Source organism: Pseudorca crassidens, chromosome 21 (genome assembly GCF_039906515.1).
Source record: "Pseudorca crassidens isolate mPseCra1 chromosome 21, mPseCra1.hap1, whole genome shotgun sequence".
Taxonomy (NCBI): Eukaryota; Metazoa; Chordata; class Mammalia; order Artiodactyla; family Delphinidae; genus Pseudorca; species Pseudorca crassidens.
The window spans coordinates 7,672,936-7,694,575 of NC_090316.1; the positions used below are offsets into that span (position 1 = coordinate 7,672,936).

The 21,640-nt window shown below is 35.1% G+C and overlaps 1 protein-coding gene across 2 annotated transcripts in view; it reads right to left on the reverse strand.

Moving 5' to 3' along the window:
* The window catches only part of ADAM32 (ADAM metallopeptidase domain 32), a 164,095-nt gene that overhangs the window by 20,877 nt on the left and 121,578 nt on the right, over nt 1-21,640 (reverse strand). Inside the window, exons 18-19 of one of the 2 annotated variants that reach the window (XM_067721529.1) lie at nt 7,396-7,495; nt 6,106-6,265 (exon numbers count right to left, since the gene is read on the reverse strand). The exons of the other annotated variant lie outside the window; for it this stretch is intronic. Coding sequence (XP_067577630.1) covers nt 6,106-6,265; nt 7,396-7,495 — 260 coding nt within the window. The remainder of the gene's footprint in view (nt 1-6,105; nt 6,266-7,395; nt 7,496-21,640) is intronic. 2 annotated transcript variants of the gene reach the window in all.

The following is a 21,640-nucleotide window of genomic DNA, read 5'->3' on the forward strand; positions in this document are numbered from 1 at the left end:
AGGGAAACCCAGGCAAAGCCAGAAGGCTCCCTGAATTGAGGTAATAGGGTCTGCGGATGCCAAGGCAGCTACACTTCTCAGGGCAGAACACCAGAGAAGAAAGAAGGTGCACAGAGAGCTCCTGATGTCTGTGGAGGGTCCTCTTTGAGTGTTCTGCAGAGTACCAATCACTGAACGCAAGTGAAGAAACTCCCTGAGCCAGAGAAAAATGATTAGAAACTAATAAAGGAAGCAATCTCTTGTGCTCATATAGGAACAGGAATAGTTTGTGTTCCCACCATCTGAGTTGAAAAATCTCATAATTCACAGTGAGTTTGGTAGAGTTACATGGAAGGGTACTGCCTCCGTAGTGCTAACCATTCTGATCCTACTTAACGAAGCTTAAAAGCAATGGTGTTAGAAAAACTGAATATTCTTATGCAGGAGAAGAAAAACACTCAATTCATACCCATACAAAACTTAGTTCATATTAGATATAAGCCTAAATGCAAAACCTAAAACTATAAAACTTTTAAAAGAAAACATGAGAGAAAACCTTCATGAATTTTGGTTAGGCAAATACTTCCTAGCTACAACATCAAAATCATGATCTATAAAAGAAGATACTGATACACTGGATTTCATCAAAATTTTAAACTTTTGCTCTTTAAAAGAGTGAAAAGAAAAGCCTTAGAGTAGAAGAACATATTTGCAAATCACATATATAATAAAGCACTTGTATCCAGCATTTATAATGAACACTCAAAATACAATAATAAGAAAACAATCCATTTTTTAAATGATCAAAAAGTTCTGACTGACTCAATAATAAAAAGACAACCCAATCAAAAAATGGGGTCTTTCAGCTGAAACCGCCATCTTCCAGTAATTTGTCAAAAAGACCAACACAAATGAAAAGAGAAGAGGCACCTGCTATACTTTTAGAAAACATGGGGTTGTTCCTTTGGTCACATACATGGGAATTTACAAAAAAGTGATATTGTAGACAGCAAGGGAACTGGCACTATTTAAAAAAGAAATGTCCCACAAATGTTACAAAAACTGGGAGTCTACAATGTTACCCAGCATGCTGTTGGCATTGTTGAAAACAAACGAATTAAGGGCAAGATTCTTGCCAAGAGAATTAATGTACTTATTGAGGATATTAAGCACTCTAAGAACCAAGATAGCTCCCTGAAATGAAGGAAATATGATCAGAAAAAGAAGGAAGCCAAAGGGAAAGGAACATGGGTTTGACTGAAGCACCAGCCTGCTCCATCCAGAGAAGCACACTTTGTGAGAACCAGTGAGTTGGAACCCATTCCCTATGAAATCATGCCATAATAAGTGTAAAAATAAATGAATAAAAGACCTCCGGATTGTAATTTTAATTAATTAATTTAAAATGGGTAAAATATTTGAATACACACTTCTCCAAAGAAGATGTACATCTGACAAATAACCACATGAAACTGTCAGCATCATTAGTCATTAGAGAAATGCAAATTAAAACCATAATGAGATGCCACTGCACACTATCGGAATTGCTAAAATTAAAAAAATATATGACCATATAAGTGTTGTTGAGAATGTGGAGGAACTAGAACTCTCACATACTAGTGGTTGGAATATAAGATAGAAGAACTGCTTTGCAAAACAGTTTAGCTCTTTCTTTAGAAGTGAAACATATACCTACCATATTACCCCGTTGTTCCAGTCCTGGGTATTAACTAAGAAAAAGAACGCATATGTTCACAGAGAAATTTGTATGTAAATGTTCATAATGGCTTTATTTATAACAGCCCAAAACTGGAACGCATCCAAATAACTATCAATAGATGGAATGGATGAACAAATTATGGTATAATCATACAACTGAATACTTATCAGCAATAAAAGGAGAAAAAATGATCACACAAGAACACGGATGGATTGCAAAATAATCATGGTGAGTGAAATAAATCAGACAAAAAGAAGAGTACATACTGTATGATTCCATTTACATAAAATTCTAGGAAATGCAAACTAAGAAAGCAGATCAGCAGCAGTATGGGGACAGAGCAGGTGGAAGAGGCAGGAATGGGGCTTACGAAGGGGCTCGAGGAAATTTGGGGCATGACAGATACCTTCATAATCTTGATCATGATGATGGTTTCATCAGTGTTACTTTTCAGATTATCAAAACATACAAAATTATACACTTAAAATATATGTAATTTACTGTGTGTCAATTATACCACGATAGAACTATACATTAGAAAAAGAACAAGCTATTGATACACATAACATCACAGATGAATGTCAAATGCATTATGCCAAGGGAAAGAAGACAGACTCAAAAGATTACATACTACAGTATACGATTCCATTTCTACAAAGTTCTGGAATTGGCAAAACTATAAGCAAAGAAGACATCTGTCAGTGCCAGGAGCTGAAGGTGGGGTGAGAGGGAATTCTGAGGTGATGAAATTGTTCTATGTTTTATTGAGGTTGTAGTAAGTGTACACATTTGTTAAACTCATAGAATTACATAAACCAAAGAGATTAATTTTACTACATGTAAATTGTATCTCAGCTTTTAAAAGCTTCATTCTTAGTGTCAAAAGAAAAGAAGCAAAAGGAGGAGAAGTATAAAGATGAGGAAGAGAACAACCATCACATCTACCATGGAGGCTAGAATGGAAGACCCTAAAATATAGGGATTTCAGAAAAATAAAAGGGATAGAATGGGGAAGAGTCAATCATTAAAGAGATAATGACTGAGAACCTTCCAGAACTGAAGAAAGACATGATAATTGAAGATGATTGTGAATTCAGAGCTGGAAAAATAAAAACAAACTCATATCAGAACAAGTAATAATTCAGTAACATAATACCTTGGACAAAAGAAAACTTGAGAAGCTAACTTAGAAAAAAAGTGCAAGTATAAAGGTAAAAATGAATTAATTAATCTGACAGCAGACATCTCAACAACAGTAAATGCCAGAATTCAATGGCATCATAAAAGGGCTGACAGAAATAACTGTCCACCTAAAATTCTATACCCATATAGAATTTCAAGAGTGAAAGTGAAATAAAACCATTTCCAGGCATATAAGGCAAACAAGTGATTACACATAGACCATCACTGTAATAACTACCAAAGCAAGTACTTCTCCAAGAAGATTGAACCTAGAATGAAAAAAGCAGGATTCCAAAAAGAATGGCGATAATTATGGCATTGGTACACAAACCATGTGACAAAATTTCATAATATATACACACACATACTCAAAAATGAGTGTATGTATGTAAACACTGGTGAATATGAATAAGGTCTATAGTTTAATTGATAATATTGTACCAATACCAATTCTCTGGCTGTGAAAATGTGCTATGTTAATGTAAGATGTTATTATTGAGAAAACCTAAGTGATGAGTACAATGGAATTCTGTGCTATTTTTGCAACTTTTTGTATTTCTTAAATTATTTCAAATTTAAAGTTTAAATTTAAAGTTTAAAAAAAGGGAATCATAGGGCTTCCCTGGTGGCTCAGTGGTTGAGAGTCCGCCTTCCGATGAAGGGGACGCGGGTTCGTGCCCCGGTCCGGGAGGATCCCACATGCTGCGGAGCGGCTGGGCCCGTGAGCCATGACCCCTGGGCCTGCGTGTCTGGAGCCTGTGCTCCACAACGGGAGAGGCCACAGCAGTAGGAGGCCCGCGTACCGCCAAAAAAAAAAAAAAAAAGGGAATCATAAAGAATCTGGAAAATATATTAGGAAATCCTAATAAGTATTAACTAAACATAATAATGATAAGAACACAATAACACAAAACTTATTTGGAGGGAACTGAAAAGCCAAATGACAAACAGATTGAAAAAGATAGGTTAGTGTTAAAGGGCTAAGATCCTTGAGTTATTCAGAAGATTATATACAATGATTAAATTAAGACATTATACAACATTAGCTACAAATGCTAAAAGTTAACAAAAATCATTAAAACAATAAAAACAGAATATAAAAATGTACAAAATAGTAGAAGAGAAAAAGAAAAGAAGAAAAAGCACAATCAAGAAAATGGATTTTTTTTTTTTTTTTTTTTTGCGGTACGCGGGCCTCTCACCGTTGCGGTCTCTCCCGTTGTGGAGCACAGGCTCCGGACGCGCAGGCTCAATAGCCATGGCTCACGGGCCCAGCCGCTCCGCGGCATGTGGGATCCTCCCGGAACGGGGCACGAACCCGCGTCCCCTGCCTCGGCAGGCGGACTCTCAACCACTGCGCCACCAGGGAAGCCCAAGAAAATGGATTTTGAGAGAAGGAAAAAATGCAAAAAAAAAAAAGAGAGGATAGTAAGTAGGAAGAAAATAAGATGGTAAATTTCAATGTGAATATATATCATCATATATTAAGCATATAAATGTAACAAACTCCACTACTGCATTTCATATAAAGGCTGTTTATAATGTACCAACTAAAATCAAAGAATGGTTGAAAATAAGGGATGAAAAATATGTAATAGGTAAGTCTAAATTTCAAAGAGCAAGTTGACATATAGCAATGTAAGAGTGAGAATAGAATTTAAGATACAATTATTAATGATAAAAAGAAAATACACCAAGAATATATAACTATGTTGAACATTATCCATTTAGCCACTGCCTCAGAGTATATAAAGCAGAAGTCTCAACAATCGAATAGAAAGCCGTGACATATTGGTAAACCTTATTTGCCTCTCATAGAAAATGAATTATCAAGTAGAGAAAAAATTTAAAAACCCAGTAAGTATAAAGATGACTTGAAACAGCACAATTAAAAAGTTTGTTCTAAAAACAAAGAAAAAAACATACTGTATCACATTAATTGAAGCATGCATATCAAGCATATATTTTTACAAAAAACTGACTTCCTTTCTGGTTCCAACATTTAAGAGTCTAAATCAGAGACAAAGCTTTCCCAATAAGGTAATAAAATTGGAAAATAACTTTTACAGCAACAAAAATAAATCATATAACTGAAAACTAAAGACCATGGTTTTTCATGATTTAAATAAGAAATCGTGCTGGAAGTTTCTAATTTTTTAAACTGAATATCAGCTGTATCTTAAAAACTGGAGAATGTAGATGAAATGATATATAAGGGAGAAAGTTTTCACTTTAAAAGCATATTAGGAAAATAAGAAAAATTGAAAATTAATAAACAAAGCATTAGACTCCACAAAGGTAGAATTAACAAACACATAGCAAAGGTGAAGAGAGTAGCAAAGAGGAACAGACCGTAAGTTAAGGATTATAAACACAAGGAAATATATGGATCTCAACAGAACGACAAATTATATTTTTAAATTACTAATAAAATAGAAAAACCTCTGAGAAGACTGCTCATAAAAAAGGAAAAACAAACTTAGAATTAGATGGGTAAACATATGTATAAAGTATAAATATTTAAAATTATATATAATTCTAGATATGGCACAGGGATGTAGCCATGTGTAGTAAAAATATGTGATACACACCAGCTTTCAGTGCAGAGGTTGTTCTCCACAGAGAGGGAGATGGGGATTGCAGCTGTATATACAGCGGTTTATTTCATAAGAGAAACAAAATATTCATGTTTATTTCCAGTGGTGGGCAAATGGTTGTTTGTCACCTTGTTCTGTCTTTGCTTTTGAACTATATTTTTAAATAAAAATATTTTACATACTAAATTATAAATTTGCTTTCTGAAGACTTTTCCCAGAGAATATTTTTAAAATTATTTCTTACATGAGGCAGCAATGCAAATTGAAACATTTCATTTGTGATATGGCTCATAAATCTGCATTACAAATAAATACTTCTGGTACTTCTCCTGTAGGTGACACAGATCACTGGGCATTTGAAAGCAATAGATATGGATACATTTTAGTTCTTCCTCTCTCAATTACCAAGGCAATGACATTGGCAAGTCATTAAAACCACATTCCAAAATTTTTGCATCTTTAAAATAAGGATATTCAAAACTATCTCAAATAATTAAATGAGATACTGATGTAGCATACAAAATTCCTGTAAAATGTAAAGTATTATGGCTGCTCATAATATTTCCTTATATGTGACTAGATTTAAATGGTACTAAAGTTTAACTTCAGAACACAAATTCAATTTACTCGCTACTTTGGGGTTCCTCTTTCTTGCTGAACCACTTTTTCAAAGGCTTCCATGAAACAGCTACTATGGTTGCTACGACGAGAACAGGTAAAGCAATGTAGGTACCCAAAAGCCACTGCTTCTCCCCAGCCTTCTCAAAACCTCCTTCCTTGATTAAACCTAAAAATAAAAATACATTAAAAAATCAGAGTAAAAAAATTAAGCTGCCTACTTTTACTTTCAAGTTACAGCAAACTAATTACAATGTTCTTAATTTTTATTGTTATTCAAGGAACATGGAAAAATAATAATAGAATCATAATACTTGAGACTATCTCTATGAACTCTCATTCTAAAAGAACAGAAACTAAGTTCCAGAAAGTTCCAATGTATTCTACATTATACAGTAGCTACAGCAAAATCCCACTATAAGTGGGACCCCAAAACTTCAGTGATATATAATCTGCTTGTAAGGTTATCCAACAAACTTGCATTGTTACAAGGTGCATTATCACAGAATTCCACTATATCTGTGCATATCCTGTTTTTCTTTATTAGATTGTTGGCTCTTCGACATTTAGGGATCTGTTTTTACATGCGGAGTCACTGCAGTGCTACTAAAACGTCACTGCCATAAAAAATAGGAGACTTGATTCCTAATGCTAATTCTGCAGCTAGTTAGCACCGGGTATTCTTTAAATTCCATGAGGAGTGGGACTTTGTTTTGCTTACTGTACATGCCTAGTGCCGTATGATGAGCACCTGGTATATATTAGGAATTCAATAAATATTTGCTAAATCAATGAATGAATGACAAAAACTAAAGTCATGGTGAACAAACAGAATATTGTTTTAGCCCCTTCTGTCATCTCTTTAGCAGCAATTAATAGATTTTTATCATTTAAACTATAAACGCCAGACTAAAAACTTATCTTCTATTTCCTTTATTTCTTCTATAACAGACACATTAACAGTGCTGGACACAGGGTGTGTTGTTTGTATAGAGCTGAGACCACAGGATCAGGCATAAAAGGGGGAAAAGGTTGAAAGACAGTTTAAAGGAGAAAGTCAGACATAAGTAAATAAAAATTTTAAGAGATACCCTCAGCTTCAATCATATTCAAAATTAATATTAGGACAAAAAGCAGGATTAAGAAGCATATTTGGCATCTAGTTCTTGAGGCAGCCTATTTACCTTTTAATTACAAATACTGGTTTCTTTCAAAGTGTCAAAAATCGAACTTTGTCTTTGCGAAGGTAAGCAATTTGAGAATTTTATTAACTGGATACAAGAAGAGAGAGATACTTGCCCTGTCCCCCAGGCAATCTGGAAGGTATTCTGGAGAGCGCTCGGCAATCTGGAGGTCTGTAGCCACTAGAACAGTTGCACGTCATCTCAGAAGTGCACACCTAGAATCATTTTTTTAATTCAAATGATCATTTAAAAATATTTTCTCATAGAAAGTAAAATTATCAGATGGATCATCAAGCTTACTTTTTTATTTTCATCTAGTGTAATTTTATTTGATTTATTTAGAAAGAGAATTCTACAAATTGAATGTTTGGTTTTTTAGCCTAAAGTGCACACACGCACACACACACACGCTAAAAAGCCGCTGTAAAGTGAGGCTCATAATATTTGCACCTGGAAAATTTAACACCTTCAAATGTTCACCAGAAAATTTAGTGTGCAATTTCAGAAACACCTACATAAATTCTAATGAAAATGAGACCATTCCAGTGGTGTGTTAGAGCCAGCCAGTATCAGCTCCCAGGGCTGAGTGTGTAACATCTCTTCCCATCTCCAAGTTCAGTGACATCATGGGGTAGTTTGAAGTATTTGTACTTACAAATGAGGACTTTACCCTTCCTCACACTAGTTGGTAAACATTTACTAGCATAATACTGCCCTTGACCAGCATCAGGTTTGTTTGTTAGCTTTTGTTTGTTTGATTTTTAAGCAAAGGTTTTTTGTATTCCAGGAGGGCATCAGATAATTAATTTCTGTAATTAATTAATTAATAATAGCAAACAACTTTATGGTGCTATGTGTGAGTCTCTATTCTGAGCACTTTATATAGATTCACTCATCAAATCCTCACAATAGCCCTATAAAGTTGGGACTATTATTATTCCTACTTTACAGATGAATAAACTGAGGCATAGATGTTTAACTTGCCAAAGGTCACATGGCTAGTAAGTGATGGAGACAGGATTTAAACTGAAGCTATCTGGTTTCAGAGTCTCTGCCCTTGACCACTATGCTATGCTACTTCTCAAAATAATATAAAACATCTCTCAATTTCTAAGATCTCAATTTAAGAACATGAATCTAATTTCATGGCTTAAATGTACAGGAAAAAAGTATTCTGTTTGGGTTATCCATTGCCTTAGCTCTATCACATCACCTTCATGTTGTTGTGTGTGTATATGTATGTCTACTGTGAAATACCTCACAGAAATATTTCGTCCTTCTCAGGAGACACCATGTTGTCACTTTGTCATAATACTGTGTTGTTACTTTTGGATCACTTGGTTAAGGTGCTGTCTTCCAAGTTTTTTCCACTGTAAGTTACCATGCCTCCATTTGTAATTAATAAGCAATCTGTGAGGAGATACTTGTGAGATTATGAAAGTATCTGGGTGCTCGTAAAACTTTCACCCACTAGTTTTAGCATCCATTGATAATTACTTAACTCCATTATTCCTTCTATATTGTTTATACTATAAAAAAGTTTTCCCATATCTCCATTTATCTATTCAGTTACTGTTATTGGTAAACATATTACTGATATAGTCAAAGGAGCTTTGACAAGTGTGCCAAGACCACTCAATGGGGAAAGGAGAATCACTTCAGCAAATGGTGCTCGGAAAACTAGATACCCAATGCAAAAGAATGAAGTTGGACCCTTATCTCACACCATATATGAAGATTAACTCAAAATGGATTAAATACCTAAATATAAGACCTAAGACTATAAAACTCCAAGAAGAAAACATAGGGGGGAAAGCTTCGTAACATTGGACTTCACAATGATATCTTGGATATGACACTAAAAGCACAAGCAACAAAAGTAAAAATAGACAAATGGCTATACAACGAACTTAAAAATGTTTGTGCATCAAAGGAAACAATCAACAGAGTGAAAAGGCAACCTACAGAACAGAAAACTTGCAAACCATATATCTGATAAAGGGTTAATATCCAGAATATACAACGAAATCCTACAAGTCAACAAAAAAAAATCAAACAACCTAACTTTAAAATGGGCAAAGGACTTGAGTAGATATTTCTCCAAAGATGGTATACAAATGGCCACCAAGAATATGAACAGATGCTCAACACCATTAACCATAAGAGAAACGCAAATGAAAATCACAGCAATAGAAACGACAGACAACTTTGCCTAAATATGCTATAAATGCCAGAATACATTATTATTGTGTTTACTCTAAAAAGTCAATTGTCTTCTTAAAAGTTTAAATGAAATACACTATTTTATATTTATCCACATCTTTTTCATTTCCAGCACTCGTCATTGCTTTGTGTAGATCCACATTTCCATATGACATTATTTTCCTTCCATCTGAACACAGTTTAATATTTCCTTTAGTGCGTATCTTCTAGCAACAAATTCTCTCAGATGTATATATCTGAAAAAATTCTTTTATATCCTTAATTTTTGAAATATTTTCATTGGATATAGAACACTAAGTGACAGGTTTTTTCTCACACTTAAATGACATCATTTAGATCTCTTTGTCTTACATATTTTCTGATAAGAAGCCTGGAGTCATTCTTATCGTTGTTCCTCCAGATGCAATGTATCTTTCTCCTCCGACTACATTTAAAATATTCCCTTTATTAGGGAAAGCAAGTACAGCAAAACGTTAATCACTGGTAAATCTAAGTGAAGGGTATGTGGATGTTCATTGGAATAGTCTTCAGTGTTTCTGTAGCTTTGAAATTGTTAGGGGAAAAAATGGGGACAAAAGAACATATTTTGCTTTCATGTTTGTTTCGGATTGAATAGGATTGCCTGAACACCAATAATATATCTTTTTGTAACTAAAGCAACCACCTCTTTTATTAATTGGAAGCTACCTGTTTCAATCAACCTTGGTTGAGCAGAAATCACAGTATAGATATGGATTTTAGGCCTCAAATCTCTGTTCTTGGTCCTTTGTATATTTTATATTGTCATTTGTTCTTGTGTTCAGTGTTGTTTGTGGGCATTTGAGACTACCTTCATGAATACATTGGTGTAGACTTAATCACTCAATGTCCCTTTTCAATGTAATAGTTTAACCAACACACACATAGCTATTTCAGTAAACCTCTTTATCTGACAAATATGGTTAAGTGGTTATGGTCTTAAGATAATAGTAATGAACACATCTACTATTTTTTTCTTCCCAGAATCTACACTATTCAGCTGGCAACAGTATCTGAAATTTTCTTGGGGGAAATGAATCCTTTATAAATCGGCAGTGTGGTTACTGTGGGACGTGACCCTGCCCAGCTTCCGTGCATCACACTTTCCATGCCCAGAGGTTGGTGCATGAACCGGATCAGGCCAATTAGTCAATGTATTGGAACCCTTTAGAAAGAGAAGCTATTTGTCTCAGAGTTACTGCTGGTAGGATTTAAACTTAGAGCTGCTGAATGCCACTTGTATTACCACATGTGTGGAGAGTCTGCATGAAAGTGAATCCTAGAGGGAAGGGAGCCAAATCGAGGGATGGAGGGAGGCAGAATTCTGACAGCATCATCTGAGTCTTGGAATCTAGCCATGCTTGGGCTTTTCAGTTATGTGTATCAGTCAGTAATAATCCTTCTTCTTGATATATTGTTAGTTCTTGATTATTATTTTCATTATTATATATCATTATTCATTCTTAATAAATAAAAGTTGTTCTTTAGCCTAAAAAAAAAAAGACCCCTTTTATTGTTGATTTCAGTAATTTGATTATAAGGTGCCTTGGTATATATCTGTGTTTTTCTGGCTTGAGATTTATTGAACTTCCTGGAACTTTGAGTTCACGCTTTATCAAATTTTGAAAATTCCTTAAAATTTTTTCTAGCCTCCCCTCTTTCTCTTCTTCTGCAACACTAATTACACATATGCTGAACCATTTGACAGCATCTAATGGGTCGCTGATTCATTTTTTTTTCAGTCTTTTTTACGTTTTTTGTTTCAGTTTGAATAGTTTCTATTGCCTTATCTTTAAGTTCACTGACATTTTCTTCTGCTGTGTCAGTTGTGCTGTTAATGCCATCCAAAGAATTTTTCATTTCAGTTATGGTGTTTTCCTATTTCTATAAATTCCATGTGCTTTTTTATATCTCCCAGTTCTCTTCTTACCGTGTTAATGTTTTATTTTAAATCCATGAGAATATTTGTAATAGCTTTTTAAAATCCCTGTCAACTAATTACATCATTTTTAACATTTCCAGGTCTATTTCTATTGACTAAATTTTTTTCCTGGTATAGTTCACATAATTCTCCTTCTTCATATGTTTGTTACTTTCTAAAATGCTATGATGGATACTGTGAATATCATATTGTAGAATGTGTTGTTTTCCTTTAAAGATTGCCATATTGGTGCTCGCAGGCAGTTAAGTTACTTGCAGAACAGCTTGATCAAGGCTTGTTTTTAAACTTTGATAGGGCAGATTTAGAATATCCTTTTCTCTAAGGCTAATTTAGTGCTACTAGTAAAGCATGACTCTTCTGGGATCTCTAGTGAATGTCCCAGGTTTTCAAAAACACCTCTTCACTCTGACTGATTGTAACTCAAATTAACTCCCAGCCTTCTGTAAACATTGATAATTGTTCAGCTTAACAGTTCTGTCATTCTTTCCCTGGTCTTGTGTGGTTTCATCGATAGACCCATAAGGACCTCTACGCAAATTTCTGAACCTCTTCCTGCATATCAATGCTTCTTCCCTGGAACACTGCCTCACAGATTCCAACCACTTTAATATCTCACAATGCCAGTCTCCTTCTCCTCAAGCTACTGAGCCTGCACTCAGTCCAGATCCCACCCAAGGCGCTGCAGTCCAAAACCCGACAATAGGAGGAGAGCCAGGGAAATCACATCTCTTTTGTTTCCCTTCTCTCAAGGAATAAAGCCCTATGCTGCCTATTGTCTAATATCTGAAAACTGTTGTTTCATACATTTCTTTCCAGTTTTCTACTTGTTTATGGCAAAACTGTGATTAAAGATCCATGTATTCTTCCATACTCCAAAAAATCCATGAACTTCTGAGAAAAGGGCAATTCTTTTAAAAACAGCAGATAGTAGCCTCACTGTTCCTCCACTGTCTCTCTCCTCATGTGAAAAAAAATACAGTGTGTACCCCTAGGGATCTAATTATGGCCTTGAATATCATCCCCTTTTCAAAAGTACCAGAGCTTCTCAGAGTGATTGATTACATAAATAGGGCTGGATAACTCAAGAAGAATCTGAGACACATTGCATCAGAGGGCAAGGTTGACTTGCAAGGTACCTATAGGAAATAACCACTATTATTTTCAATTTTCCTTTAAGATCCAGTCAATATAATAAAGCAATAGAAAGAACTGAAAGTACAGCCACTAGAAATAAATGGGTAATTTTACTGTTATTTTCAAGAGATGACTGTCTACCAAAAACCTCAAAAATTTTCTATAGTTTAGTAAGTTGCCTGAATAGAAATGAATATGCAAATATCATTAACTTTCTTACACAGTAAATGTAATGAGGAAAGATCCCTAATCACACCAGTAACAAAACTATGTGATACGTATAAATAATTTTAACAAGGAATATGCAACATCATGTGAAGAAAACATAAAACTATCCTGAAAATAACAAAGACTTGAATAAGTAATCCAAAAATGGGATAATTAGAAAATTTGCCATATCAATATAAATATTTGATTTTTACCAATAGCTATAAATGTAAAAAATATTATACTGGTATGAGAATAGATAGGTAAAGAAAATAAAACAGCCATTATATCTATTTGACAAATGAATAATATACATGGAACCACATCTTAGACACCAATGGGCAAAAGGTAGGAATAGATAATTTACTCATCAACACGTGGTTATTAAATATATGAATATGTGTTCAATCTCACTAACAGTCAGAGGAGACAATTAAAACCATAGTGAAGAATTTTCTCTTGTGTATCAAGTTGGCAAATATCAAAAATAAAATAGTACTTAGACTTGAGAGGAAGAAATGAAAGAGGCATTCTCGTATGCCTATTCCCATAGAATAAATTTATAAAACTTATTGGAAAGCATTTAAAAATTGTAGGTTAATATCTTAAAGAAGATTAACCCCCTTATACTCTATAATTCTAGTTTTGGGAATCTATCCTATAGAAATAGCAAGAATGCTTACAAATATTTATGTAGAAGTTTGTTCATCAAAGCAAATTTTGATAATAATGAAGAATCAAATATCATATGACATTTAACAGAACAGAATGGTTAAAATAAAAAAGTTACAGTCATCTCTCAGTATCCAATGGGGATTGGTTCCAGGACCCCTGTAGATATCAAAGTTCTTTATATAAACTGCATAGTACAGTTGGCCCTCCATATCTGCAGGTTCCACATCCATGGATATGGAGGGCCAATTGTAAATAATATTGTTTCTTATAACGATTTTTAGGCAATATTTAAAGCATGGAAAAGTTCATAAGAGAGAAATGCGTGGGATTAAAAAAGCAAGCTATTTCCCTTTATATATATTACCATGTCTGCTTTGTTGAATCAGTGACTCAATGGATAAATTTGCATACTCACACAAACACACACATTTGATGAATGAATGAATAAATGAATTTATACATATGTACACATGTACATATATTGACAAAGAAAAAAAGCTTGCAGGAGAAGAGTTAACTCTGTATTGTAAAAAAAATATGGTTAATTTCTTGCTTTCTACTTTAGATTTCTAAATTTTCAAAGTTCTCAATGATGAGTAAGTACTACTTATTTTATGGGGAAGAAAAGAATAAGCAATGCCCGTGAACTTGAAGTAGTGAGAACTTAGATTGTTAGTAGGTCAACAATTGCCCTGTTGGACAAATTTACACTCCAGATAAGTTTTATTTGACATGCCCAGAGTGTTCAAAGGAATATTTGTAGATCTCAAGCTCAAGAAGATTGGGGGTAAGGGAGAGAGATGAAGTAGAGGAGGTATTTGTTTACATTGCAAGTAAATTTAAAAGTGTTTGGGCATTTTGGGAAAGAAATATGGCTTTAACAGATTTATATTAGAATTTTAAACATATATACCCTTCAACCAAGCAGTCACACTCCTGGTAATCTTCCCAAAGAAATACAGGTGCCACCAGAAAGACAAGATCCAGCCTCATCCACCAGAACACAGGCACTAGTCCCTCCACCAGGAAGCCTACACAACCCACTGAACCAACTTTAGCCACTGGGGACAGACACCAGAAACAACGGGAATTACAAACCTGCAGCCTGCAAAAAGGAGACCCCAAACAGAGTAAGATAAGCAAAATGAGAAGACAGAAAAACACACAGCAGATGAAGGAGCAACATAAAAACCCACCAGACCTAACAAATGAAGAGGAAATAGCCAGTCTACCTGAAAAAGAATTCAGAATAATGATAGTAAAGATGATCCAAAATCTTGGAAATAGAATAGAGAAAATGCAAGAAACATTTAACAAGGACCTAGAAGAACTAAAGAGGAAACAAGCAACAATGAACAACACAATAAATGAAATTAAAAATACTCTAGATGGGATCAATAGCAGAATAACTGAGGCAGAGGAACGGATAAGTGACCTGGAAGATAAAAGAGTGGAAATAACTAATGCAGAGCAGAATAAAGAAAAAAGAATGAAAAGAACTGAGGACAGTCTCAGAGACCTCTGGGACAACATTAAACGCACCAACATTCGAATTATAGGGGTTCCAGAAGAAGAAGAGAAAAAGAAAGGGACTGAGAAAATATTTGAAGAGATTATAGTTGAAAACTTCCCTAATATGGGAAAGGAAATAGTTAATCAAGTCCAGGATGCACAGAGAGTCCCATAAAGGATAAATCCAAGGAGAAATATGCCAAGACACATATTAATCAAACTGTCAAAAATTAAGTACAAAGAAAACACATTAAAAGCAGCAAGGGAAAAACAACAAATAACACACAAGGGAATCCCCATAAGGTTAACAGTTGATCTTTCAGCAGAAACTCTGCAAGCCAGAAGGGACTGGCAGGACATATTTAAAGTCATGAAGGAGAAAAACCTGCAGCCAAAACTACTCTACCCAGCAAGGATCTCATTCAGATTTGATGGAGAAATTAAAACCTTTACAGACAAGCAAAACCTGAGAGAGTTCAGCACCACCAAACCAGCTTTACAACAAATGCTAAAGGAACTTCTCAAGGCAAGAAACACAAGAGAAGGAAAAGACTAACAATAACGAACCCAAAACAATTAAGAAAATGGGAATAGGAACATACATATTGATAATTACCTTAAATGTAAATGGACTAAATGCTCCCACCAAAAGACACAGACTGGCTGAATGGATACAAAAACAAGACCCATATATATGCTGTCTATAAGAAACCCACTTCAGACCTAGAGACCCATACAGACTGAAAGTAAGGGGATGGAAAAAGATATTCCATGCAAATGGAAACCAAAAGAAAGCTGGAGTAGCAATTCTCATATCCGACAAAATGGACTTTAAAATAAAGACTATTACAAGAGACAAAGAAGGACACTACATAATGATCAAGGGATCGATCCAAGAAGAAGATATAACAATTGTAAATATTTATGCACCCAACTTAGGAGCACCTCAATACATAAGACAAATACTAACAGCCATAAAAGGGGAAATCAACAGTAACACATTCATAGTAGGGGACTTTAACACCCCACTTTCACCAATGGACAGATTATCCAAACTGAAAATGAATAAGGGAACACAAGCTTTAAATGATACATTAAACAAGATGGACTTACTTGATATTTATAGGACATTCCATCCAAAAACAACAGAATACACATTTTTCTCAAGTGCTCATGGAACATTCTCCAGGATAGATCATATCTTGGGTCACAAATCAAGCCTTGGTAAATTCAAGAAAACTGAAATTGTATCAAGTACCTTTTCCAACCACAATGCTATGAGACTAGATATCAGCTACAGGAAAAAATCTGTAAAAAATACAAACACATGGAGGCTAAACAATACACTACTTAATAACGAAGTGATCACTGAATAAATCAAAGAGGAAATAAACAATTACCTAGAAACAAATGACAATGGAGACACGATGACCCAAAACCTATGGGATGCAGCAAAAGTAGTTCTAAGAGGGAAGTTTATAGCAATACAATCCTACCTTAAGAAACAGGAAACATCTCAAATAAACAACCTAACCTTGCACCTAAAGCAATTAGAGAAAGAAGAACAAAAATACCCCAAAGTTAGCAGAAGGAAAGAAATCATAAAAATCAGATCAGAAATAAATGAAAAAGAAATGAAGGAAACGATAGCAAAGATCAATAAAACTACAAGCTGGTTCTTTGAGAAGATAAACAAAATTGATAAACCATTAGCCAGACTCATCAAGAAAAAAAGAGAGAAGACCCAAATCAATAGAATTAGAAATGAAAAAGGAGAAGTAACAACTGACACTGCAGAAATACAAAAGATCATAAGAGATTACTACAAGCAACTCTATGCCAATAAAATGGACAACCTGTAAGAACTGGACAAATTCTTAGAAATGCACAACCTGCCAAGACTGAATCAGGAAGAAATAGAAAATATGAACAGACCAATCACAAGCACTGAAATTGAAACTCTGATTTAAAATCTTCCAATAAACAAAAGCCCAGGACCAGATGGCTTCACAGGCAAATTCTATCAAACATTTAGAGAAGAGCTAACACCTATCCTTCTCAAACTCTTCCAAAATATAGCAGAGGGAGGAACACTCCCAAACTCATTCTACAAGGCCACCATCACCCTCATACCAAAACCAGACAAGGATGTCACAAAGAAAGAAAACTACAGGCCAATATCACTGTTGAACATAGATGCAAAAATCCTCAACAAAATACTAGCAAACAGGATCCAACGGCACATGAAAAGGATCATACACCATGATCAAGTGGGGTTTATTCCAGGAATGCAAGGATTCTTCAATATATGCAAATCAATCAACGTGATACATCATATTAACAAATTGAAGGAGAAAAACCATATGATCATCTTAACAGATGCAGAGAAAGCTTTTGACAAAATTCAACACCCATTTATGATAAAAACCCTGCAGAAAGTAGGCATAGAGGGAACCTACCTCAACATAATAAAGGCCATATATGACAAACCCACAGCCAACATCATCTTCAATGGTGAAAAACTGAAAGCATTTCCAATAAGATCAGGAACAAGACAAGGTTGCCCACGCTCACCACATAGTTTTGGAAGTTTTAGCCACAGCAATCAGAGAAGAAAAGGAAATAAGAGGAATCCAAATTGGAAAAGAAGTAAAGCTGTCACTATTTGCAGATGACATGATACTATACATAGAGAATCCTAAAGATGCTACCAGAAAACTACTAGAGCTAATCAATAAATTTGATAAAGTAGCAGGATACAAAAGTAATGCACAGAAATCTCTGGCATTCCTATACACTAATGATGAAAAATCTGAAAGTGAAATCAAGAAAACACTCCCATTCACCACTGCAACAAAAAGAATAAAATATCTAGGAATAAACCTACCTAAGGAGACAAAAGACCTGTATGCAGAAAATTATAAGAAACTGATGAAAGAAATTAAAGATGATACAAATAGATGGAGAGATATACCATGTTCTTGGATTGGAAGAATCAACATTGTGAAAATGACTCTACTACCCAAAGCAATCTACAGATTCAATGCAATCCCTATCAAACTACCACTGGCATTTTTCACAGAACTATAACAAAAAATTTCACAATTTGTATGGAAACACAAAAGACCCCGAATAGCCAAAGCAATCTTGAGAATGAAAAACGGAGCTGGAGGAATCAGGCTCCCTGACTTCAGACTATACTACAAAGCTACAGTAATCAAGACAGTACGGTACTGGCACAAAAACAGAAAGATCAATGGAACAGGATAGAAAGCCCAGAGATAAACCCATGCACATATGGTCACCTTATCTTTGATAAAGGAGGCAGGAATGTACAGTGGAGAAAGGACAGCCTCTTCAATAAGTGGTGCTGGGAAAACTGGACAGGTACATGTAAAAGTATGAGATTAGATCACTCCCTAACACCATACACAAAAATAAGCTCAAAATGGATTAAAGACCTAAATATAAGGCCAGAAACTATCAAACTCTTAGAGGAAAACATAGGCAGAACACTCTGTGACATAAATCACAGCAAGATCCTTTTTGACCCACCTCCCAGAGAAATGGAAATAAAAACAAAAGTAAACAAATAGGACCTAATGAAACTTCAAAGCTTTTGCACAGCAAAGGAAACCATAAACAAGACTTAAATACAACCCTCAGAATGAGAGAAAATAGTTGCAAATGAAGTAACTGACAAAGGATTAATCTCCAAAATTTACAAGCAGCTCATGCAGCTCAATAACAAAAAAACAAACAACCCAATCCAAAAATGGGCAGAAGAACTAAATAGACATTTCTCCAAAGAAGATATACAGACTGCCAACAAACACATGAAAGAATGCTCAACATCATTAATCATTAGATAAATGCAAATCAAAACTACAATGAGATATCAACTCACACCAGTCAGAATGGTCATCATCAAAAAATCTAGAAACAGTAAATGCTGGAGAGGGTGTGGAGAAAAGGGAACGCTCTTGCACTGTTGGTGGGAATGTGAATTGGTTCAGCCACTATGGAGAACAGTATGGAGGTTCCTTAAAAAACTACAAATAGAACTACCATATGACCCAGCAATCCCACTGCTGGGCATATACCCTGAGAAAACCATAATTCAAAAAGAGTCATGTACCAAAATGTTCATTGCAGCTCTATTTACAATAGCCAGGAGATGGAAACAACCTAAGTGTCCATCAATGGATGAATGGATAAAGAAGATGTGGCACATATATACAATGGAATATTACTCAGCCATAAAAAGAAATGAAATTGAGCTATTTGTAATGAGGTGGATGGACCTAGATTCTGTCATACATAATGAAGTAAGTCAGAAAGAGAAAGACAAATACCGTATGCTAACACATATATATGGAATTTAAGAAAAAAAAAATGTCATGAAGAACCTAGGGGTAAGACAGGGATAAAGACACAGACCTACTAGAGAATGGACTTGAGGATATGGGCAGGGGGAAGGGTAAGCTGTGACAAAGCGAGAGAGTGGCATGGACATATATACACTACCAAATGTAAAACAGATAGCTAGTGGGAAGCAGCCGCAACAGAGAGATCAGCTTGGTACTTTGTTCCCACCTAGAGTGGTGGGATAGGGAGGGTGGCGGGGAGATGCAAGCGGGAAGGGAGATGGAGATATATGTACACATATAGCTGATTCACTTTGTGATACAGCAGAAACTAACACACCATTGTAAAGCAATTATACTCCAATAAAGATGTTAAAAAATAAATAAAAATAAAATAAATGGACATATTAGAATCATGCAATCTTTCAAGACTGATTTATGAAAAAACTGAAAATCTGCAAGGCCGATCACTAGTACAGAAATTGAAACAGTAATCAAAAAGCTCCCCAAGACAAAAATCCAGGACCATATGGCTCCACAAGTGATTTCTATCAAACATTCAAAGAAGATTTAAAACCCATCCTTCTCAAACTCTTCCAAAAAACTGAAGAGGAGGGAATGCTTCCTAACTCATTTTACAAAGCGAACATCACCCTGATACCAAAACCAGAAAAACTGGCAACACATGTACACAAAAAGAAAATTACAAAGGTATAGTGAAGTAAGAAACAGTTTAAAGGGATTGTGCAGACTCACCTCGGTATTCTCCAGGGCCTACTTCAGAGGCAGCAAGCTGAAATGCTCAGTAAAGAGGCATATTTGCTTATCTTAAAGCTCTGGCCTAATGGGCAGGCATATAATTTAACACATCTAGGGGCCTACTGAAATACTCTCCAAAGACAGAGGCCAGTGGACACCTACTTTGTGCTCTATCCCTGCCTCTTTACAGGTCACTGGGATCTCCCAGGAAGGAGCTTGTGCAAGCATGTAGCACCCAGGATTCTGAAATTCCCGCGTAGGGGATACCCCTTGATCTTCTGCCTCTGGAGGCCAGTGGGACTTGCATTCATGATTCCCAGGGGGCTGTAATAAACAGAAAGACAGTTTTGAGCTGGCAACCACCCCCCAGGGCATAGCACCAAGACAGAAGACTGAAATATACCACAGGCCTTTCTATGGAACAGGCTTATTTGCTTTTCTTGAAGCTTCACCCTGAGGGGCAGCCTAACAAAAGAGCCCCAAACTACATGAGGCAAAAACCAATAAAACTACAAGGAGAAACAGATGAATCTACTGTAATAGTTGGAGACTTCAACACCCCACTGTCAGGAATGGACAGATCCAGCTGGAAGAAGAAAATCAGTAAGGACACAGTTGAAATCCACAACACCATCAACTGGATATAATTAACATCTACTCACTACTTCACTTAACAACAGGAGAATATACATTCTTCTCTCCTCACATGGAACCCAGATAGACCACATTCTGGGCCATAAAACACACCTTACCAATATTTAAAAGAAGAGAAATCATACAATGTCTGCTTTCAGATCACAATGCCTTTAAACTAGAAATCAGCACTAGCAAAATAGCTGGAAACTTCCCCAATACTTGAAAATTAAACAACACACTTCTACATAACACATGAGTCAAAGAAGAAATATCAAGAGAAGTTTTAAAATATGTTGAATTAAATGAAAGAGGAAATACAGTTTATCAAATCTATGTGATGCAGCAAAAGAGGTCCTTAAAGGAAAATTTCTAGCATTGAATGCATACATAAGAAAACAAGAAAGATCTAAAATCAATCATATAAACTTCTACCTTATGAAACTAGAAAATGAACAGTAAATTAATATCAATATGAAAAGAAAAAATAATTAACAGAGCAGAAATCAATGAACTTGAAAACAGAAAATCAATAGAGAAAATCAACAAAAGCAAATGTGGATTCTCTGAAAAGATCAATAAAATGGAGAAGATTCTAACTGGGCTAAGAAAAAAGAGAGAAGACACAAATTACTAATATCAGACATGAAAGAGGGGACATCACTACAGATCCCATGGACATTAAAAAGATAATAAAGGGATAATATCAAAAACTCTATGCCAACAAATTTGATAACACTGATGCAATAAACCAAGTCCTTGAAAGACAAAATATGACAAAATTCACACAAAAATAAACAATATGAATAGCCTATATTTATTAAATAAATTGAATCAATAATTAGTAACCTTCCATAACAAAAAGCATTGGTCCAGCTGGATTTTCTGGT